Source organism: Cygnus olor, chromosome 1 (genome assembly GCF_009769625.2).
Source record: "Cygnus olor isolate bCygOlo1 chromosome 1, bCygOlo1.pri.v2, whole genome shotgun sequence".
In the NCBI taxonomy this organism is placed as follows: domain Eukaryota; kingdom Metazoa; phylum Chordata; class Aves; order Anseriformes; family Anatidae; genus Cygnus; species Cygnus olor.
Genome location: NC_049169.1, coordinates 145,378,787 through 145,403,351, shown reverse-complemented (window position 1 = coordinate 145,403,351; position 24,565 = coordinate 145,378,787). Strand labels below are relative to the sequence as shown.

General features: G+C 38.3%; 1 protein-coding gene across 1 annotated transcript; it reads right to left on the bottom strand.

Moving 5' to 3' along the window:
* On the bottom strand, positions 1-24,547 carry DCUN1D2 (defective in cullin neddylation 1 domain containing 2). Its single transcript, XM_040556619.1, has 7 exons — positions 24,423-24,547; positions 22,280-22,496; positions 19,328-19,496; positions 16,737-16,867; positions 4,096-4,178; positions 1,472-1,568; positions 1-523 (listed from the first exon to the last, which is right to left on the bottom strand). The coding sequence occupies exons 1-7, from the start codon at positions 24,423-24,425 to the stop codon at positions 444-446; spliced, it is 780 nt and encodes a 259-aa protein (XP_040412553.1). The 5' UTR covers positions 24,426-24,547; the 3' UTR covers positions 1-443.
* Positions 24,548-24,565: the final 18 nt, after the last annotated feature.

Genomic DNA, 24,565 nt, shown 5'->3' with positions numbered 1-24,565 from the left:
TTAGGGATTTAATTTATATACCACAAATACTGCTTTTCATATAAGTACAGTATAATACAGTTTTATTTATTTAACTGCTGGTGTTCACTTTGGATCATGAACTCAATGGCATGCTGTGCTGTCAAAACTTTAATAAAATGGCCTCTAGTTAAACTTCTCCAAAGTATAAAATCATGCAAAATCTACATCCTATATGATACAACCAGTACAATAATTGAAGCCAATAGCCTACAAACAGCCTGGACTATCTTCTGGAGTTTGTTCATGAAATGTCCACGAGTCAGCCATCATTTTCTTCAGACAGAACGGAGGAATTTCTGCGTTGTCTCCGGAATCTCATCACGACCACCGAAACCAGCAACAATGTGCACAGTTATCAGCCAACAAGTCTTCGTTATCTAATGCAGTTCAGACTGTGCATTTAGTCCACATCAAGTCTCGGGTTAGGAAGTTTTACGCTTTCCTCCTGTGACTACAGGTCGTGCATATTCCACAAAATCATCTATAAGAACAGGCCACGCTCCTAAAGAGAAGTCAAGCAGTTCAGAAATTAATGTATCATTATTAGCAGTAAGTTGGTGCAGTCTCTAAATAAAAAGGATCAGAAGGTCACTGACTTTTCTGGCCTGGATTAGCTTTAGAATCATAAAATCATTAAGGTTGGAAGAGCCCTCTAAGATCACCTGGTCCAACCACCCCCCTACCACCAATGTCACCCACTGAACCATGTCCCTAAGCACCACGTCCAACCTCTCCTTGAACACCCCCAGGGACGGTGACTCCACCACCTCCCTGGGCAACCCGTCCCAGTGCCTGACTGCTCTTTCTGAGAAGAAATGGCTCCTCATTTCTGACCTGAAACATGCATGACATGAAAAACACTAGAAAAAAGCTCCTAAATAGTAAAAAGAAACATTGCATCTCTTCTTGCAGCAACAGTTTTTAGTACAAGCAAAACGTATTTAAAGCGTAATGCATGCTACAAAGTTTATAAACATTAGTTGATAGAAAAATCATGTCATTTCTATTAGTCATTCATAACCCAGTAAATATTTCTGTACACAGCCATTCCAAAGTAGGATTTGTAAGATTAGTGACGGTGTACGTTTCTTTTAGGTTAATTTAAAAAAAAAGCTTATGTAGGCATTCTTGCAAGTGGAAAAAAATGTTTAGCCTTGCATTTAGCAGCACTTTTGGTACAAAAACACAGTTCTACTGTGACTCTTGTAGCATAACAGGTTCAAATAGCATGGGCTGTATCACTGTGTGACAGTATCTTTAATTCCATCTACATGTTACGACAAACTTCTTATCATTAGTTTTGGCAACAAGTATGTTACCCTAAATTTGCAGCTAAACCTCTACATGTAAGAAATTGAAACACAAGGCTTCAGCATGTCCTGATGTTCATTTATAGTAGTATTTCAGTTCTGCTGTACCAACTTTTGAAGATAATTCAAGTACTGCTTACCTTCTTCATCGTAGTTGGACATATCATCTGCAATCATATTTCCAAAATCTAACAGAAGATTCCAAGTATCTTTTGGAATTGATCTTTTATGATGTTCCTGCAGAGGAAGAAAAATGGTACTGTTTAATACAAACTATTTTCAAATTCCATGGTAGTATGGCAGTACTTTATTTTGACATATACAGAAGCAGATATTTTACATTATTTATTTTTAAAAGTTGAATGCTTCCAAAGAAAACTATAAAATAAACTACTACTAAAGGATGCAAAAAAATGGAAGTTTCTGATATTTCGTTTGTTCTACTTTTTGCTTTTAGGGTATGTGTTCCTAACTCGCTACGGTAAAGAATAAAACAAATGTACTTTTATACTTCTACATGATGGATCTTAGTGTCCAACTGTTTCAACTCGAGCCCTTTTTACCCACCCTTACACAGTTTGTTTCAACCCGCTGGTTATATTTGCACCCGTTTTCCTCTTCTCACTCCCAGACTACCTTCTGGATCCAACATCTCAGCCTCTCAAACTATTCTCTCCTTCACCATTGTGTAACATCTGCATTTGCTCCACTTGTTTTCTCCAGTCTCCTTTTCCCCACTTCCTCCTATTCTCCCATATGACCTCCTACTCTGATTTCAGGTATGCTCCTTTTGCCTCATTCACACGGAACAGTTTCCAGCCCGGCCAGTTTGAACAGCACCCCAAAAGGTTTCAGTACTAGTTGGCATTCTTTCAGCTTTTATTCAGCCCTCCCATTGTCATTTCTCCCTCTCAACCCTGTTCATTGCTGTAAGTTCTTGCTCCTCTCCCCTGTACTGGCCCTAACTCGGTCAGCAGGGTCAAGGATCTGGTCATAGCCTGCCACCTTCTCTTCACTTCCATCCCTCCACACCACATGGTCCTGCAGAACAACCCAAACCAGCCCTGGCACTCATCTTACCCCTTGGGAAGCCAACTGATTAACCTGGAGGAAAACACTCAGCTTTTGCTGGATCTGTCTTCTGCCAGCTTACCAAGCAGAAACAGTTCATAAAAGACGGTCAATAAAGCACCGCAGCTGCCGTAAAGGAAATCAGCAGAAATATACATGGGGAAACACAACTTGAAGCAGTTTTGAGCTGTAGGACTAGGTCAGACTACCTAGAGCTCACCTCATCTGTTGATACTGCTATAGTACTTGAAGACAACAGAGGTGACTAATCAGGAATTCAGTGTCAGTCCTGATGCCTAGATCTGGTTTTCAGCAAGAAGTTGTAATTGCATGTAAAGAATTAGTGTGTTTCTTTTTGTTGTTGTTGTTTGGTGTGTGTGTGTGCGTGTGTTTAAGCATTAACACTCTGAAATATTGAGAGGAACAAACTGCATTTCTAAAAACCTGGAACTTGATCAAAATGAGGTTGACATCCACCACAACAACTAACGCACTCTTACTCAAGAGAAATACCACATTTTTTGCAGCCAAGATACAACAAGCAAATATTCTGGAAAAGGTTCCAGAAAAAGAAAAACAAGAACACACCCTAAAGAGTCCTAGCTTGCTGTTTTCTTAGGTTGAATTTTTTTCATGTAAACATTTTTTCTAATGTTTAGGTTCTAATGTTTAGGTTCAGGTTAAATACTTGTAGAAAAATAAGACACTATACCATATCTTCTAGACTACTGCTTGAAGCAGAGACCTGTAGAACAGTTTGTTGTAACAAACTTGATCACAGCCTAGTAGGATGTTGTATTTTGATGTTTTAAGTGTTAAGTGAATTAAGGCAGTTAAAATCTGAAATGTTTTCACAAATTCTCTTGACGAAACTGGTACACACAGTCAGTGAATAAAATAAATATACTGTCCAAAAACTTCAGAAAAAGAAAATATTCTAAAAGCATACACTTAAAAATATATAAATATAGAAAAGACTTATTCTCCTAAACTACAAAGTTAAATTGAAAACTAAAGATGAATTATACATTATATACATTTTTTTTTGGATAGCATATAGAAATGCAAATGTAGGAATATGGATGAATCAATTGGCTCTTTAATAAGAATATTTTGTGATTTCTAAAGTTTAATTTATGCATCTTTACTCCACTGCCCACAGAATTGCACTGGTAACACAAAACTATCAAGATAAGTTCACAACTATTATCTAAAAAATGAGTCAGAATAATTACTTGGACAAAAACTTTCACTAAAAAGTCATCTCGCAGGTTAAGTCAGTCATAACAGAATTGACTTTTTAAAAAGACACAATTTATGCATTAATACCACCAAAGGCAGAGCATGGTAAAATACATGGCTCACAACAATCACAGCTGTCTTGAGAATAAAGACAACATAGGTTCAATCTACAATTATGGCTTCAGTTCATGCAGAAGCTTTCTTAAAGTGGGTAAAGTGGGACTGTGCAAGCAGAACGCACTATTGTTTTGCTACATCTGTTTGCTTTCTCCTCAATTAGAAAACTATACAAAGATGATTTAATTTGGCTTGATTTAAGACTACCTTATATCAGTCTTCAAAAAAATTAAAGGGAAGTATTCATAGGTCCTGTCTTTTTCTTTATTGTAAGCACAGCATCATAGAAGTCAGACTACTGTGGACTAAGATGGGAAAGAAAGTACGTACTTACCAACAAGAATTTATTCCAAAGATCTAGAAACTTAAATCTTCCTGACAAGACTAAATTCCAATATGCAATTGCCATTTCTAGATCTGCAAGAGACAAAGCAAAACATTTAATATCACAGCATATTATATGCAATAAAACTGTTATGGTTAAACAATTAAGGCTACATCCAGTATATTAAGATACAAATTTATTACATTCTTTTGAAATTCTTACAGTCGTTACCAAGAACTGCTCTCTGTAGTAACCCAAGAGGCAGAAGACAAGCAGTAATGGTAAAAATTGCATATTGAACGTTACAGCCATAAAGATTAAAGTCTCTTTGTCACCACCCAACAGTGCAGGATTAAAGTCACTCAGTCTAGAAACAAAACACAATAGTCATCAATAACCCTGCCACAAACTTAAAGAACACACCCATAAAAAGAAGGCAAATATTAATAGAAACCCAAACATTCAAGTCTGCAGGTGCCAACTACTGTTTATTTACCACATTTTAGACACACCTGACTTGAAAGGGAATTTAAGGACAAGAGGGAATAAAAAAAGAATTGTCTGTGTGTAATTCTACAACACCCCTTACAGCAATATAATCTTCTCATAAGTGATTGTAGAAGAAAAACCCCTACACCCAGAACTGAAAATGTAAGACCAAGAAAGCAGATCTTATTCCACACCACGACGAGTGATCTAGGAACAAAGTTCAGCTCATGCATGCCAAGAGGAGGATGCAGCACTGCCACAAATTCAAGCAGAACAGTAACAACAGTATTAGATACAGCACTAGGGTAGAAATAAAATTTTCTTGAAGGTCTGTTTCATCTCAGCAATCCACAATAGCTAACCACTTCTGTCCCTGGTCCCACCCATAACACCACTAAATACAGTGGTGCATGCACACTGCTGTGCACCAGCAAAATAAAGGCACATCCTTTCTTAAACCACAAAAGGATTTAGTTTTTGCTTTCACTGTAGGTTAAGCACAAACCAAATATGAAACTTAACAGAAAGGGTTATCATAGAAGACGAGGAGGAAGGCTGACCTACCTACAAGAGAGGGGTGTGGTGCTTGGAACTGCGCATATCCTATTACAAACCTAAAGCCACTGCGCCACCTGAAATCATGTTTCTCAACACATCCAGTTCCCTAGAGTCTGTATGACGGAGGGCTGGGGCCCAAAGTTAAGCACAGCAGTTAAGATGATGCGGACAATTGCTGTACATCTAATACCCAGCTATATGGAGCCAGTGTTTCAGGTGTTTGTTCTCGTATGATCGGAGCACAAAATTTTATGTCCTAATAAACTTTCTTCAGGCCTACCAAAGTCAGATGTCTTTGCCAATGTGCTCACTTTCCACAGAAAATGCTATTTAATAGTCTTTACTTGCTGCTTAGGTATGCAAATTAATTATTCATATCTGTTATCCCAAATGAAAAGCAAAAGAAGTGGGAAGGGAGAAACTCGCATAATCTTAAGGGTTTCTAAACTTCACCGTGAAGCGACTGGCTTTGATCCCATTCACTCAGGTTTCATTATGAAGCCTCAACTTTTCCAAGCTGATCTTGTAAGCATTGGCAAGCATTAAGCAAAACTCACTTTGATGAAAAACAGTTTTACAGCACAAGAGTTTTTATATTTCAGATGAAATACTCCTTGGAAAATGGAAGAAGGTACAGGCAGGGAAGCGAAGATGGTTAGAGGTACTGCAAAAACGTTGAAAAGGAAAGAAGATGCAACACTTCTTTGGTTTATTTGGGTATTTGCAGCATCATATTTAGCAGTATGTTAAAATAAACCTGATTGCTGCAACATTATATTCAACACAATGTAAATAAAATACTATTTTAATTAATCTGACACCTGTGGAATACTTTACACCTGTGTGCCAACTGGTTCTCCTGCAGAGATGCAGGAGTTGGTTGTTGTGACTTACAGTAACAGCACATCCTTGTCGGGATGGGGACTTGTACCGCATGCACAGTAAGGTAAAGGCTGAGATTGAGGCAAACCCAACTAAATTCAAACTATGCCAGCTTTGAAAGGCTTTGAAAAAAGCATATCTGTCCTACTCCTCCTTTGTTGTTCAGCATAATTAACTGAAGGCCACACATAATTAAAAGAGAAGGAAGCCTTGATCCTAGATAAAATTAGCTCAGGGGAAGATACGAAAAATAAATTTAACAAAAGAAAAGTAGATCTTCCTTATCTGGTTCATAGCAATCACACAAACCCATGAACCGATACAAAGAAGAGATATTGGAACAAATGGACTAGATGGGACTATCACTCTTGGTAACGGTGCTAGTTTATGCAATCTTAACAGTATTTGGGGAAACCGGGCCTTTAGGTGTGCCATGCTGTCAAGGGATATGGCTACAAACGGTTTTGTTTGATGACATTTCTCTATCGAGATTGAAAACCTGAGTCCTGGAGGACAGAAAACTGGATTCTTCTGCTGTCGAGGGAGGGCTTAGTCTCACAGAGTTGCAGTTCTTCATTAGGCTGCTGATAGCAGTATCAATAAACTGTAATGCTGTGGAGTGCAGCTGCTACAATGAGCACAGCATTAAAAGACTAAAACAAAAACATCAAAAGAAAGAAAAAAGCCTTCACAGGATCACAGGATGGCTGAGGTTGGCAGATGCCTCTGGAGGCCACCTGGTCCAACGCCTGCTCCAGCAGGGCCACCCAGAGCCACTTGCCCAGGCCCATGTCTGGGTGGCTTTCAAATGCCTCCAGGGAGGGAGGGAGGCTGCCCAACACCTCTGGCCTCATGCGCTGAGTTCTGCATCCCTGCAGAAAGATGCTTTGGCAAGGCACAGATTTCTTATGCACTATTAGGAACATCCATCTCAATGCTGCACAGTTACAAAAGCATCAATTACAAATAAAATAATTATAAAAAGTATGCTGATTTTGTACCAAAAAATATGCTTCCCATGTTATATACTAACGATGCAAATTTTAGAAATGGAAAGGTAAAGACAGATGCACAAACCTCTGGAAACTAATGTCTAAGCAAGGACCAATTCGTGTACATGTTGCATGTCACGCAGACCTTTAGTACTAAAGAGTTTGCATACACTGAAACAAAGCTTCATTATCGAGATGTTTGGCTTTCTGGATACCTAGTCTAGGTACACAATACAGCATCTCTATAGCTTTCTGTAGTGAAACCCTGAGAACTAATTGAATCACCTACAAGTGATATCAGTTATTTAAAATTATCAAAGCTAAAATTATTAAAAATATCAAAAAAAATCAAAGTAAAACTAGAATTCAAGAAGAAGGAAAAGGATAGTAAGGTAATACTTTAATTATTTCAAACGTTATTTTGCTGTAATAGTGGTTATTACAGTAAACATGCTTTAGTACATTTTAGTGTTTTATCTTTAATTCGAAATGTTAGGAACTCCTTTTATTTATACTGTTTTTACACTATTTAAAAGATTTACATTTATTTTCACAGTCAGAAATAAACGATCTTGCAAGCAGCATGATCTATTCTGAAACAATAAAACACATCCTAAATTTGTTAAGAAGATGAAAACCTCAGCCTTTTCTACCCTCATTGAACAGAAAGCTTAAAAAGTGGAAATAAATTAGCACAATTAATACAGGAGAAATAGGCTACCAGCTAAATAGCTTGTATCTACCTTCAAGGTTAGATTGAATGCTTATTTTGTTAATAAAAATTTCAGAAATTAAAGATAGAAATTAAATGAAGTTACTTGTGCCTTTGCTATGATTTTGGACACGGGGAATGAAGTCACTGCACACAAGTAATCAAGGAAGCGAGAAAACTGATAAATCAACAGACAGCAAGGAACTGACTGGAGAGGAGGATTTACGAGGAACATGAAATTAAGTTCATTTAGACCTGCTGCGCCAAAACAGCTCTCTGGGACTGCAGCACTCACTTGTCATCCTCTGCCAAGCAGAGCTTTCCAGCTCTCTCAGATTGCCCTACCAACAGAGCTGTTTATGCAGTCATGTTTGATGCTGTCAGAATACTAAATCTAATTAATTTAAATTACTGACATAACTCCAGAGAAAAAAAAAAAACAGTATTACATTAGTCTCCCAAGTACATATTAAGATCTTTAAGTTATTTATAAGAATACTTCAGTATTTGTCACTGTTGCCCTTAAAATCCATAGTTAGCATGCTGACTAGGTTCTGCACATTATGATAGTAGAGTGTAGCATCTTTTAGAGCTTGGAAATAAATCATTTATCTTGATTTCCTCTCTTGAGATTAACTGATTGTACTGGTATTGCTGCCTTCTTCCTCTGCTGACGTTTAACCTTCTTATCAACACTGTAAAGCTTTGCTAAATTACACAAGTCATCCCTATGAAAGAGGTTGAGCAGCTTGTTAAAAGCCTCAGTGCTCACTCAGAGTACTCTCTCAAACTACAAGGGTAGGATTTTTTACACCAGGAAGTATCAGGCAGTGCTTCCCAGTCCACCTACAGCCACAAAACAAAAAATTAGCAAAGAATGTAACAAAGCTTGTAGTAGGAAAGAGTTACTTTTATTAGATCAGTTAATAAAGAATTAAAAAAAAAAATGAAATGAAAATGTCTTTGTTTGAGGCTCTCTCTCCTCAGTGCATTAACTGAACCTTACTTTACAGATTCGAAAACAAAAGTAGCCAGCAAACTATTGTACCCAAAACAGCATAAAAATTTAATCTGGACAGGTGCAAGACAAATCTCTTTTATCATTCAATTGACTTATAATAGTATATTTAACCTTTGTAAGAGACGGAACTTCAGATGTTTTCTTTAAAATCCTGTAATCTCCCCTACAGGATGGATCATTGGGTTGATATTCTTTGATCTCTTCCCTCTTGTTCATGCACTGTGGTCACAGGCAAATATCATACTTTTATAAAGCTAAACCAAACTGCATTGTATGAATAATTACTTGGTTTCAATAAAATTCATGGACACAGCGCAGAAACTGGTGCAGATGTGGGAACAGTGGAAACCGGTGTGAGTCTAAAGAATTGGACTATCACACTACCCTCACCAAAAGACATCAAAGGAATACTTGCAAGATTCAGTGAGTTACTTGACTCCTTGTTTCCTCATCTCTGAATGATTTTAAGAGTCTTCTTAGGCCTCCACATTACTAAGGATATGGACACAAAAATTAGTTTCTTTCCTAATCAGAACATTTTTTTTCTACATACAAATAAAATCTACAAAGCAAAATAGCAAGAAAATACTATTAGGACTCAACCTGCAAACCCTTCATCAATTTGTCAAATGTTTAAAGCAAAATATCCCTTATCTGCAATTAGTAGCCCCCCCTAGAAGGAATAGACAAGGGGAAAAATAGAGAAGGGGTACAAAGTGAACGCTGGAAGTGGCTCGACTCAGGATCCAACTGAGTTGTCTCTGTTCATCCCTGCAAAGCCGTAAGCAAGGAGCTTCCCAGTGCTCTACGTTAGCGGACACAATTCACAGTGTCAGAATTACATCTCTGTGGTGGACAGGGAAGCGTGGTGAATCACAGGATGCAGATTTCAGAAGAGCTCTGCAGGAATCAGTCAGGCTCTGACTGCTTATTAACTATCTCACTGATAGCAGGCTGATTTCATGCAGAACCTTTCATGCTCGTTATCTCGAGCATCAGCTGCACAAAAGCAAATAAACTGCTCCTGACTGTGAGCTTGGCTTAGAAGGAGGTAATCTAAATATCAGTTTGAGCGCAGGATAATAAACCTGATTAAAGATTTTAAGACTGTCTACATCTCTCCAAATCTCCCCATGCACAGTTCAAATAAGCTACAACAGATGACTTAAAGTGGACTGGGTATACATTTCCTAAGCAAGAGCCAAACATGACTAAGAGTTAACATGAGTAAAAGAGTTAAGGCATTACTAGAACTGGTAGTTATGCCACACCTTTGCTGCTGCTATTGGCATCTTTTTATCAGAGCGCCCTGTCTTATACTAAACTTATATTAAATTAGTGGCATTTTCAGAATGCAAAAAAAAAAAAAGGAATAAAAATAAAACAAGGACCAATAAAACTTAGACAGACCAAGGCTATTCAAACACCTGAAATACGGTATTCACAGACCTCTTCCAAAGTAAACATGAAATTCATTTAATTCCCTCAATTTCTTCATCTGCCCACTCCTGTAAGTACCCTACAAATGGATCAATCTTCATTGAAAGTGGAGGAAATCCTCTTAACTAGTAAGAAAAAAAATTATAACCTTGCCTGTTGTCTAAGTGTCTGTTCAAAGAATCTCAAACTTCAGATACCGCTACGATGAAAGCTAAAGATGATGTTGCTTCAATTAAAAAGAGCATGTTATACTCATCTGCTCATAGAAGATGCAACCTCCTTGAAGTCCACATACCGGATGCAAAGATAGTCATTCTTCGGGTCTTGAGGTAACATTTGATTCAAGTCTGAATGCCCTCCTCATGTATCATGTCTTGCTTGATCCCAGGAAACTGGCAGAGAGAAGGAAGCACAACCTTTTGAGCCAGTAAGTAGGCGAAGGGACCACAAAGGAGCGACGAAGGACCAAATCTGCTTTTTGTCTCCATGTTGAAAGGAAGTCGAAGACCATGAAGGAACGCATTAAGTTCCTCCACTGTGCTGAAACAAACTGTAGTAAAAGTCCTGAGCATGAGGAATCTCTTGAACACATCTTGTTGGGGCTCAAAGGGAGATCCATTAAGAGACTCACAATAAGTAACGGGTTTAAAAACAAAACAAAAAAAGTCAGAAAGATAGGGCTAAGGCCTTATTTTGAGCTTGAACAGTGTCCTTAAAAATCTCAACTGCTCTACACACAACATGACTGAAGATCCGTAATACTGTCTTTACTACAGTTACCAAGCAAGAGCCAGAATGCAAAATTTCACTCAGACTGCAGTAGAAAAAGCTGAACTTTGGGAGTAGAAGGTGAGATAAACCTCTCCAAATCTGCACCATGCAAAACTTAAGAGTTATTGTAACATATATACTAGCAAGACCATGAGAAAACAGATAAACAGGCAAAACTAGTTATTCATAATAATCCTGTGTGTGAGTTTCCTGGCAAATTGGACCTTAATAAACTGCACTTTTTATATTATCTCAAAGATATGAACAAAGCACTCGGATGCAGCTTAATATATCCAAATATTATGTCTGCCAGGTCCAATATTCAGCCATCGAGATGGCATTGCTGCACGAAACCTTGTTATCTTTCTTCCTGAGTTCTATCTACCACTCAGAGGGCAGTAGCCTTAACAGTCATAAACATCCATCTTTCTCTCAGACAACAATCAAATCTATTCAGGTGTATCAGAGACTTGACAGCTGGGTCCTAAGCAACATTAATCAGAACATGTTTTTCTGTTTAAAGGAAATCATGGTAGACCTCATGCAATATGCTTTTGTTTCCTGTATTTCACTACTTATACAAGCTATCACCTAGGGGTACTAGTACTACTTTTCACTTCTTTTTTAAAGAGTATATGCCTGACTGAAGCAAACTACTTGACAATATTAAGTGAATAAAAATAAATGGAATATTCAAGTTAGATGAGACTATGGAGAGAAAGAAAAATTCCCTAGTATCACCAGGTGAGCCGTGGAAAAGAGACTCCTATAAAAGGCAGTCCTGTTGCTAGGAATTAATATTGATGTACTGAACAATTTGCCTAGTTTGGGGCCTGACAGAATCGATGCAACTGAATGTACTGGAGAGGATTCTTCACATCTAATTATGTAAAGGCAGAATTTCTTGCACTACTTCTGAGTGGAACTATAGAAGAAGAAATTAAAGAAGCAGCTGAAGACAGGCTGTTCTAAAAATGAATAAAACAAACAATACTGCAACAAAAAAACAGAATCACTTTCCTACAGTGAAATCCATTGTACCACAAAGATGACCATGTCAGATATCAAAATTCTTCTTTTTCATCACCAAAATAACTTCTGGGTCTTTCCACTCCCACCCTTACAAATGTCAGCTGGTATAATGAAAGATACTATAGCTCTTGCTGATATCTCCTAAAAGAGAAATGTTTGGGACCTATGTATTTACTTTTTCTCCAAGATATGCTCAGGTAAAAAGCTTCACTGAAAACTGACAGCAACCCCAGAAAGAAATAGAAATTCAGTCTAAAAGCACTGATGGTTAAAGTGAAGCTAGATGTGATCAAATTCAGAGCACACTGAAGCAGCCTCAAACTGCTACCTACCATATCTGAGACTCCAAGGAGGTTCTAGGAGATCACACAAATTTATTTTCAGTAGTTCTCTGCCAAACTGGGAGAACATGACTTGTCCGTAGGAGTCAGTCCTGTATCTAACACTGTCCAACACTTCAGTAACTCAGATGATACAACAAAGGAAACCTTCGTTAAACCTGCAACTTATACAAAGCCTGGGAAAAGTGTAGCATGCTAGAAGACAGGATTAGAATTCAAAGTTATCTGTACAAATTGAAAAAAAGCTCTTGAAAGTAAATGGGGAAGATTTCACTAAGGAGGAATGCAAAGTAATACAGCTAGTAGGAATAATCAACTACAGAAACAGAAGACTGGAATCAACTGGGTGCATTGCAGTTCTGAAGAAACCCAGTAATGTAATAGATCACAAACTGCTGACATTATCAGTGTTGAAATATAAGCAAACTTAATACTGAGATGTAAAACAAGGAGCAAAGTACCTAAGGCAAATGAAAAGTCTAACTTATTTGGGTACTACAAGACAGGAGAAAGTTAGATCAATTAGATTGCAATGGAAAAAATACATGATCAGAGGGTTGAAAGATATAATTTATTCAAGTAGTTGGCTTTACTCAATCTAGAGACCAAGGGAAGACATTTACCTGCCAAATATGTAAGAAGTTGTTACTAACTGTGACATTTTTCTACATACTCACTCTGGATGTGTAAGTATTGAACTTCAGAACTCATGAACATAGATTTAATTTGTACACTAGAAAACAATATAAAATAGTAACCATAAGCGTGAGCAAGCATTGACACAGATGTACAAGACCTGTTGTCAGAAATTTAAGAACTTATTAAACGAAGGCAGCAGCTTCCAAACTTTTTCAGCCAGAGGACTACAGCTAACAGATCTAAAATCTTGCAGATAACTACTGAAACCAAGAAGGCAAGGTGGTATACATTGCTAGCACACCACTGAATGCTTGGGTAGAAGAACATCTGTGAGGAACTGTTTTGGTAGCACTTGATCCTATCTGGCACAAAGGAATGCACTAAGCAATTGTTTCTCTACCTTTTAAACTGAAAGGCTGCCAGGCATATTGAAAATGAACCCGTGATTCATTGTATTTCCTGATGTTCTTCGGTGGAGATGGGGAAAAAAATAAAGTATTAACTGCTGCTTATTGTTTCTTAAAACAAAAGCAATAGTTTTTTTTTTTTTTTTTTCCACATAGAAATTCGTCTGGCGAGCTCTCATCTCATTTTTTGTTTCTGTTAAAAAATGTGATAGCACTTAGCCCAGAGGATCCTACCATTTTAATTACATCATCTTTTACATGTTATGCTATTAATAATCTGCTACAAATATGAATTTTGTGTTTGTCAATGACACAATGTCAAACCTGTTTAGTTTTCAAATATGAGTGTTCATAGGTCATGTGTACTCCTGAGAATCAAATAATACTCTTGTAGCATACAGATCACTGTCCTAAGCAATGAGTGCAACAGCTATGAGACTCGGTGATTTAAGGTCCCAGTGTAGTTAAAGAAAAAGAAAGTGCTGGATACTTTAAGCCTCCAAAAAAATAAAATCACATTAAAATATTTTGTAACTGACAGGCAGGAAATAATTCCTTTTGTCATTTTAATTTCGTTATTCACTTTTATCTCTACTTTCTATAAGCTTACTGACCTCTTAGTCTTCAAGTCATAATTCAAATGTGAGTGTCTGTAGGCAAACACTATTACTGTAGCATGTCATCAGAAAAAAAAAATTAAGGCGGGCAGCTAGGACAGTTGCTTGGGAGCATCCTATATTTACACAGGATTGCACATCATCTAACACGCATGTGAGGAGGAAGAAGAGATCTAGATCTACACTGTAAAAGGACCTAGGCGAGGTTTATACCAGCTCATTTAGTGACAAATCAAGTTGTGCATTCTGTTTAACTGCCTGCACTGAATTCATAAAAGCATCGTGAGCCAAGGCTCCAAAGTCAGTAAGAGAGAAACACACTTTGTACGAGTGAGATATGTTCCTGCACCTCCTTGACAGCAGTCACTGGGACACAACTACCACACAACCCCATGCAGCTGTGGAGAGAGGAAGGGAAGATGAACAGATAGAAGAAAATACATTGAATATATAGAGAAGATGATGTAAAATAAGAAAGGACCTCATCCTGTATGAGGGGTAGCTGAAGAGACTACCATTCTCAACCCATAGAAATGCTCTTGTAAGATAACTGTCTGAAATTCTTTTACTTAGTTTCTTGTCTTTATTTTTTTTTGTGTTTGTTTTTGTTTTTCCCCCAAAGAACAGGAATAACCCTTAGAACAATCAGAGCAGAAAACAGTATGTAGTAAACACCAACCAGTATTTTTTTTTCTTCTTTCTCTCCGCTCCACTGAACACAATGGCGTTCCTTGAAAAGAGTCCAACTGCAAACCTATGCAGCGTTAATTTTTCTTTGGCTAAGCTATCACTGACCTCAAGCACTGAAAAAATACCGTATCAGTCAATATGCTTGCTCAGCACCCTTTTCTACTCAACCTATTGTGGCCCAAGTTCACACCAGAGAGAAGTATGTATCTCTGCTGAAATAGGTAGAACCTGATTAGATTTATTTAATATCTAGAATAACCTTAACAACCCCAAAAGTAGTCTGACCAAAATGTCCTCAAAATACTGTGAACTAAGCACTACTTGAAATTAAGGAACAGTAAGTATTGGCAGAATTATTAAAATTCCTCAAACCTGAAATCAGCAATGGTTCCAATCAACTCTTTCTATAGCATATTTTACACTTGGCTTTCTTTCTGCTCTGCTTAGTTCATCCCGCTAACACTTCAACTTTTAGTGCAAGAAGGCACTTTGGCATTTTATTGCTGAAAAGTACCATTCTTACAAAACAGTGAAGACAGACATAAATGAAAGGGCTTCTATACCAAATAAGCAGAAGTAATGGAACACAACTAAGTTTCCTTTTTCCTCCTCATGTCAAATAAACAGTACATTCAGTTCCATAATCTGGGTTGGGCTGCCTTCCCTCCCCCTCTCTCTTTGTACAGACTTAGGTGAAAAGCTTTTGAGTCCCATTTCCCAAGTACATGAGTTTCAAGTTGGAAGTGAGCCAATTAAAACAGGAAACCATTTGTAATATTTCTGTAGGTATCCCATAAATTCCAACCTCAGCTGTAACCAACCTACTTTTTTTCCCTGCAGTCTGATAGAGCTATGCTTTTTAATGCAGCAGCAAGAAAATGAACAACTAGTTGATGAACTTGAACTCCAACCACCTCCACAGAACCTCTACAGGTCTATTTCATTTGTGTCTAGAAAGGTGGCATGTGACGCAAGGAAGACATATGTAATAGAAGAAGAAATTGCTGCAAAAGATAAAGAAAATGGGACACTGACTAAAAACTGTCCACAGTTTAAAAAAAGACATTGGAAAACACAAGAGATTATTACTCCACGTAATTCCCAAGAAAGAATGAGGTACAGACACTACTGCTTGAGAAGGCCTAAATTAATATTCTGCTTCTCCTTCCCACTTCTTTGAACAATTTTTGAGAAAGAATATTTGTAAACATGCTTGCCAAGCAATGTAGACACGCAATTAAAGTGACTAGGCTTAAAACAAAAAAACAAACAACCCACATACTTCTTAACCATTGCACAAGCGTACAGTGATGATGACATGATGCTGTTCTACACACAAGACAGAGTCTTTTGGAAGTGGACATATATTTGAAATTTTATCTTACAATTTTTCCCATCTATTCCCAAACTACAGGTATTTTTCATTTGAATATAAAAATGGGATTTTTGATTTGAGAATAAAATATTGGAATTTAACTAACATGTCCTTTTCACTCCAGCAATACAAGACATGGACTGGGACAATCTCAAACTTTAGAGACAATAACAATGTAATACTTCATAAATCATATGCCTATTTCTGCTCACTAGCTTTGAACCAAATCCATATTATTTATTTTAGAAACTTTACATAAAAACTGTGGGCGAAAGCTAAAAATTCTTGAAAGGACAATATCTTTTGCCCAGAGTTTTCTCCCTCTTTTCAAGCTGATATGGAGATTTTGTTTCAGCTTTATTCTGAACAAAACAAACACAAGGAGCTCATTAGCTAAGTCTTTATTTAAAAAAAAAAAAAAAAATGATGTCAGGGGTCTAAGAACTGCAGGAGCTTCCTTTGACAAGAAGAGAGATAATGTCAAAGCTAGCAGAAAACCCTTTTAAATTACCTGTACCAAGGGGACATTAAAGAAGAGATTAATTGACAGAAGAGGGGAAAGAGGAAAAGTCAGGAAAAAATAATCAATAATGAATTTACTATGCACTTGCCAATGAGACAACTATGTTATTGGAAGCATTTGGAATTGAGTTCACTGTCTGTAGATTTTTTTTTTCTACTTACCTAAACCTTTTTGTCCAGGGTTTTTAGCAAAGTTGAAAGTAAATTGATAAAAATCTTTGAACTTCGTTGGATCCTTCAGTTCTTGTTCCAGTCGCGGCAATAGAGCTTTTAGTTTTTCTGTGGTGTCACACCTGTTGCAAGAGAGATTACATTATATATAATTAAGGGATTTTTTTAGTTTCAGAGCAAAATAAAACAGTAGTTAAGATAAAAACAGTGTCTCTTAAGATAGAATTTTAAAAAATATGACAATCCTTTACTAAACATTTTTAGGTAGAACAATACATACAAGCCTTTATAATCCTTCCCTTTCATAGCTGTTGTAATATAAGCTTTTTGTTTTAATCTAATTACACTTTATTTATTCCCTGTTCTACATAAATGAAGAACTGTGTGCTATGTTTACAGCTAATCTCAATGTTAGAGGATTTTCCAACAAAATGAACTATTTGCAAACATCTGCTTGTCACCACTGTACATCTACAGATAAAACCTGGGAAAAAAAATGAGCCTTTGACAACACTTTGAAGGCTGACAAACTGTTTAACAGCTTGGCACAGGTAAGCTAAGATGGAATCAAATTACTGAGATTCTAGCAGAAACACGTCCCTTACCACAACTGAAGTATTTCCTGTGAAAGTGTATGACCCGACAAGATGCAATTTTAAAAGAAAAAGGGTTTTCCCTACATCAAGGAATCAAATGCATATTCAAGATTTACAGGATATTACCAATACTCTGAACTGCACCTTGAAACTCAAAGAGACGGAAACCGGTTTCAAAAAATCTTGCCGATAAAATTTCTCAGTACCTAAATGATTGCATTTATTTTAAAGCTTCAATAACGATTTTATTAAAGAATGGATGGCTATAGAAAAATCCATACAATGCAGATGTCGTTCTAGATGCCTTGCATGTTACAGATTTAAAAAAAAACAAAACAAAAAAACCTCTGTCTCCGACAGTACCTGGTAGAGGAAAGATGAGGAATTTTGCCAAGTTTTCAACTGAGAGCTTCAGTTTCCTGGGGACATGATCTACCTAACAATAGAACACTTAACATGCCTTCCTTCTGCTTCCCATTCACACCCTGAAAGTGCTATGTGGACTAAGCCTCAAGGAATGTCTTTTCATTCAAATCTTAACCTGTGTTCAATGCTAACAGAACACAGACGTTGCACATCCTGTATGTAACAAAAAGCATTCCAAGTTATCAATAAGCAGCATACCAGTGGCAAGCAGGTATAACCAGATTATGCTTCCAAGAACTCTAAAATGCACAAAGAGGTAAAATTCACAGACCTCTGTGAGACGTACCTTGGAATGTCATGAGGATATATGATCAACATGACAATAAAGTTACAAAACAATATCCAAGCCAGAAACCACAGGAGGATTACCAAAATCTTTTTATTTTTATTTTTAAATCAGTTATATCAAATAATGCTGGCAGCCTTCAATATAACAGCATGACTGCTCGAGTGTTCTCTATGGCTAGACAGTCGTAATTATTCAGAACCTATCCAAAAGCCAGGTTGAAAGGAACAAAATAAAGCAGTGGAGTTCAGATGATGTTAAAAGATCTTTTTATCATTTTCTGAATATCCTTACCTAAAAAGTAAAGCTTAGACACAAGTCAATAACTGATGAGGTCAGTAACAACAGACTGCTAGGACCCCTGCTCAAGAAACTACTACATTTGCTATAAGTTGCCCTACTGTAGAAAGGTATTAATAAAGTGTCATTCTAAACCAAAGTTTATTTAACAACAAAAAGTATGCGCAATAAACTGTAATTCCCCGCTTACCTAATGCGATCTGTTAAAAAAATACATGTATATATAAGGGTCAAAATGATACACCTAAGTAATACTATACTTCTTCTACAGAATTATACATAAAATATTAATTTATGGTGATAAATGCTAAACTGGTGATTTTATTGCTAAACAGGAGCAACAAGTTTTAACCTCGGTCTACTCTCCAGAACAGTTCAATAATTCAGGAAGGAAAAAAAAAATCTTTTATCAGTTATGTCAGAGTCGGAGCAAGTAACTTTTTCTACCACTAATATTCTCATTTTTATTTCCATTCCTTAGAGATATTCTATACAAATTAAGTATCTAGCATAGAAGGCAATAAAAGAAAACTGCATTTTGTAAAACTGGTAAAAAGGAAGAGTTCCATTTGGTGGTGATAAGATAACGAACTAAAAGTTCTTTTCTGCTGTCCTATTTCTTCTCAATGCTGACAATTTTTTTGAAACTTCTCCAGTGATGTTCATCTGTTAACAGCACAGGGTCCAACAAAACCGTAACACAATCATACATGTATTTATGTAAGTTACATGAAAAGATCAGCATATCTTGCTGTACTGTTAGGAATTATTTTGCTTCTACCTTACCGAGGCTGTTAATGTTTTGCAGTAAAGCACCAGTTTACAGAAGACTGGACACTACAGGCCTTGAGCACCTGTTAAGCTTGGCACCATCATTACCAGCTTTTCAAAGCTTCACACTTGATTTAATTATAAATATTTTAATCAGAAATTGAGCACATTACATTTTGAACCATGAAGAAACTGATACTCACCCCAGCTCTGTCATGCCATCTACAAATTCCTTTTTACTAAATTCACACTGAGTAGCTGCCCTGAACTTCCATGCTACAACCAGAACACTGATACTGGCAGGATCCAGGCTTAAATCATCACAGAACTGCTGAATCCCATCAATGCCAATTTTATTTTCATCTTGTGGGTCTGCAATTCAAAACACAAAGAGAAGAATTATAATTATTCATAAGAATATTTACCAAAAGTCATCAGCACAGCTGTGATATGCTGCATATCACAGGTCTTCAGTTTTACACAAGCTTCACTTGAAATCTACTTATTCGGTAGGTAGATCAAGTATTCTGCAAACTTCCCTAAGAATTGGCTTGCAACTTTTTCCTGAATTTATCAGCTAACTTTAACAAAGCAGTTTTGTCTTCTCTCCACAATGCTCCATGCAAGATCCAAATTTACAGGAAGAAATGCCTGACTGAATCGACAAAGCAGCAAGGCTGATAAGTACATCCAACTGCACAATATATTTATTGGTTAGCATATAGCTAACTTAAAAAAAAACAAATTAAAACTTACCAAACAACGCCAGAGATTTTTTCCTGATAGTGGCAGATGAGAATTCACTACAAGTGTACACTGAAATATTGTTGGTTTTTAATTGTAAGCCTGGAAAATCACCACAGCATTGCTCAAACGATGCCTCAGCACACCAGTGGCTTTTGATAAACAATACAACTTAGAAAATGTTATGTTTCAGTAGTAGTAAGGACCTTTTTAAGATCAGCGCCACACTTCGTAACTACCTGAATGTCAGGGTTGGTAACAATGCTGTAACTGTAACAGAATTCTATCTCTTTAAAAAAAAACACTAAAAATTACACCTTTAGTTCTCAAGACTTTACTCGAGGTATCCCTCGAGTAAACGTAAAAAATTAAACCCTTAAACTGGTAAGATTTTCAACTACACTACTTTTTAAGTCCTTATTCTATGACTGATCAAAAATCCGGTTTAAGAAACATTTTTTTTGTTTTGTTAACATAAGATACCTTTCTCTTTTCCAGACACAGCTACAGTGGCAAACATACTAAAAAGGGAAAGTTAATTTAGCAAAGATTGATACCCATTACACAAAGAATTATTATGGACTTTTGAGCAGGAATAACAAGTAACAATTCTACTACGTGGCAGATCTAGTTCTGTGACAAGGTGCCTTTTTTGTATAATTTGGGAATAATTGAAGATATGAAGGCAAAAAGTGTGTGTTTTAAAATCAATGGAAACATTTTCATGGACTTCAACAAGGACATCCTTATCATGCTGCATGTCATCCAGGTGACTGGGAACAAAAATGAATTTGTTTTTTTGATAAAGCTGCTGGATAAACAGATACGACAACTACCACCAAGAAGGCACAGCAAACGGAAGACCTCTCATCTCAGATTTCAAATATAGTGCAATGTATGTAGTAATTCTATAAACCCTAGTGAACACAGGAATCCCATCTTGTTGAGAGGCCATGTGAAGTTTAAGCTACATCTAAGCACCTTTCCCTAGGTGCTTAATCAATTCTGCTTTCTCTCAAATCTTGCGAAAGTTTTGTTAAGTTTACAGTTTTACTGGGATTTGCAGTAGAACTGCAAAGGTGTGCTGCTAACCAAAACACGGACATATAACTGAACAGACTTTTCTTTCACAAAAATAAATAAGAAATGAATTCGTGAATTTATATATTCTTGGCAGCATTTGTGAATTGGTATTTTTTGACCCAACAATCTCTAAGACTGACATGCACAGATCAAGCAAAGGACTGAGAGAAAGAGATACAGACACATTAAAAACAAAGAGTGGTTCATTAATCCAACTTGTTCCACCTTCTCAGAGGAAATGCTACAGTTTTGCTGATTCTTTGTCTCTCCCACAATTCATTACCACCTTATAACAAAATATTGAAGAGCGTCTATATTTAAAATAGAGCGTGTGATTTGAAAAGTAGAAAAAAGTGGAAATACTACTGTAAGAACAGGACGAAGTATATATGAAGCACGCTGTATGCTACAATTAGAAAAGTATGTAAAATCATAGCTGATTAACTTTGAAGAGTCCATTTTTTAAAACACAAGGTTTACGGATCTCAGCAGCGGCTGGTAATGATGCTTCTAGCGCACTCTGCATTAACAAGTAAAGAATGCGTGCGTTCACATCAGATGTCCGCATTTCAGAAAGCCCTGTTACCTTGATCACGTACATTCTTATATACGTTCTTACATGACTATCTATTCCTTTTATTTTTCCTATCTTTTTAACAATGCTCCAAAATCAAATGAAACAACCCTGCCTTTAATCTGTTTCCCTGTGGTTTTCCCTCCAAGCCTCTCTGAACACAGGCATCATTTTTGCTGTCACAAGCAAGCATAGAGAATAAATTAAGGATGGAGTTTCAAGACTACTTTTTGAGTTTTCTCATTTTACTGCTTAGTCAGGCTTCTAGCCGTAATGTTACCTGATATGCTTTTGATTTCAATGTATAGAAATACTACCATCTTTGAACTAAATTAACTCCCCCAAATATTTGTACGGGAATCACGTGTATTATTATTTTGCCACACGAAGTGTATCACGGATATATTTAATAGCAGCTACCAGCAATAAAGCCAGTTCCATGATAAGCTCTACTCTCCTTTCTACCACATGTAGCTGAGATTTTCTTCACAAAAGGTTTAGTTTTCTGTTGTGAATTTATTTTAAACTCTACAGGAATATCTAAGGAAGCTGTGTATCAGAACACTAAGAACATTTAAGACCTTTCTCATTCTTACCTCACTACCACATAGAGAGTAAGAAGCACAAGTTAGCAATCTTTCCTTAAAACACCTTATGAATGGCAGAGGGAAGAATAGGAATATCACCCCAAAAGAAATTTTAAAAAACATACAAAACCCAACCCAGAGCAAGAAAAAAAAAAAACAAGCCTTACCTTTGTATCGATTATACAATTGTTCTAATTTCTTCTTGTCTACTGAATTTTTCATGGATTCTTTGTAGTACAAGTCTGGGTTCTGGAAGTAGTTGTCTGTTGCCACTTCTAGTTTCCACTCATTCTGCATTAAGCAGTATATAGCAGTCCTTTCCCCGGCCTGGGTAAAGGCCATAAACTGCCGGACCTTGTCCTTCTGTGACGATTTAAGCTTATGCTTTGGGATGCAAAAGAAGCAGGAAAGCCAATGAAGCTAATCCAGAAGTTTGTTTCAGCATTCTACTACTACTGCCTATATTTAAAAGGGTTTAGTTTTCTCGTTGATGATAACTTTCACTTCAGAATTACAGGAAGACAAAGCCTTGTTCTTCTGCAGTTAAAAAGACAGCATTTTCTTCTGAAAATCGAAACAACAGCATCTATATGTACATTTTTAGCAAAAAAATATTCCGATAGTAATAGAGTTATATGCTGCTCTACTGCTCACATACGCAAGAGTCTTTTCTGTTCTGCTCTGTAACATCAGCAAACACAAGTTTCATCATATAACAACACGGCTATATCCTGAAAATATGACTATTGGTCACATAAACAAGAAATCACACAGGCCTGATGCACAGATTCTCAGATCCTGTATAAGTCCTTTGGGAATGGAGAAAGTGAGAAATCTGCTTAAAGGTTTTCCTAACGCTAATGCAAAGTTTAATCATTTTAAGCGATCAACTGAAAGTCAGAAACATTTCTCACATTTTTATGTTAGGAACTATTAACTTGTGCCATCAGAAGATATAAGACCAAAAGAAAATGAAGCAGACACCCCAGGGGTTTGCTGAATGCTGCAATGAGTCTATAAAGTTTCTGTAAACATGATCTAAAACTTCAATTTTCTCTGGAAAAAGCTATTCGCACTATTAGCACATTAATCAGCAAAGCGGCCTGTTGTAGTGGCACCGAGGAACCACTAAGGGGTCCCCCTTAATGACAGCTAATTGCAGCAGCCACCTCTCCACAACACCCCCAAGTTTATGGGAATAAAAACAAGAGGTGGGAGAAGGGATTTTCTAGGGAGCAGACTTGCTGTCGACATCGGTCAACGCGATTCTGCTGGAAGAAGGAGCTAGCTTAAATCCGTCTCTGTTTTTTATCATGTTTTGACACCACCTGATTTTGTTAAGCCACGCTTAGCGTAGTTGTTGGACCGGGACATGTTATCTGAGAAATTTGTCTAAAGCTGCTTACTACTGCCTAAAGCACCGGGTGTAGCAGAGAACACCAGCTCAGGGGTGTCCTAAATATCAGTGGGATGGAGGCTGCTGCTGGCTGGGAGAGCAGCAAGCCGCGAGCGCGGGGCCATCCCTGGGTTTCCTCCTTATCTCTCGGACGCACACGGAGCCTACAGACGGGCTTGGGACAAGCAACGCATGGCACAAACAAGATAGGGACTGCGGTCTTTTCCTATTTTATACAAGCAGAAAAACGCAAAGCTTCTTTTCGCGTAAGAAGAGCCCCCCCCCCCCCCCCCCCGCAAACCAACAACAGCAGCGTGTTTTGGGATGAAACCCCTCAATAACCCCTCACTTCTGACGAAGGTCCAGACACCGGAGCCCCCCCTCACTAACCCCTCATCTACCCAAACCCCTGAGCCAGGGGGCACCCAGCAGGGGTCGGGGGGGGGGGACCCCAAAAGAGCCATGACCCCCACACCTGAGGGGCCGGGGGGGACGGACAGGGGGACGGACAGAGGGACAGACGGGGGGACGGACACGGAGGGGGGGGGTTGCGCGTCCGCCCGCAGCCCAAAAAAGGGCAAGGTACGCGGCTGCCGGCTCCGTGCCCGCCCCGGGTCACCTTCCCCGCTGCCTGCCGGCGGCACCGGGGGGACACCGGAGGGACACCGGGGAAGGTGGGGGGCGGGGGTGGGGGGGGGGGGGTGTCCCCGCATGCCCCCCGCCGTGCCCCGGAGCGGGGCTCGGGACGCGGTGCCAGGACGGGAGGAGGTACGGGGGGAACGGGGCGGGGAATTGGGGACCGCTGCGCTTAACGGGGCGGCCAGCCGGGGGCTGCCCGGGGTCCCCCCCGCCTCCGACCCGTCCCCGCTCCCCGCTTCTCGCCGTGCCCCCCCCCACCCCGCCCCGCCGCCTACCATGTTACCAGCTGCGCTTCGCCCAACTTCACCGCCCGCCGCCGCCTCCCGCGCAGGCGCCGAGCAGCGGCGCCGCCTACCGCCGGCCGGCCGGGCAGCGGGATCGCCCCGCCGCCTTCCTCCTCCTCCTCCTCCTCCTCCTC

Coding starts and splice junctions, on each gene's coding strand:
- DCUN1D2 (XM_040556619.1), bottom strand. Junction 19,497..22,279: donor ATTGTATAATCGATACAAAG/GTAAGGCTTGTT, acceptor TTTGAATTGCAG/ACCCACAAGATGAAAATAAA. Junction 1,569..4,095: donor TTTGGAATAAATTCTTGTTG/GTAAGTACGTAC, acceptor CTTCCTCTGCAG/GAACATCATAAAAGATCAAT.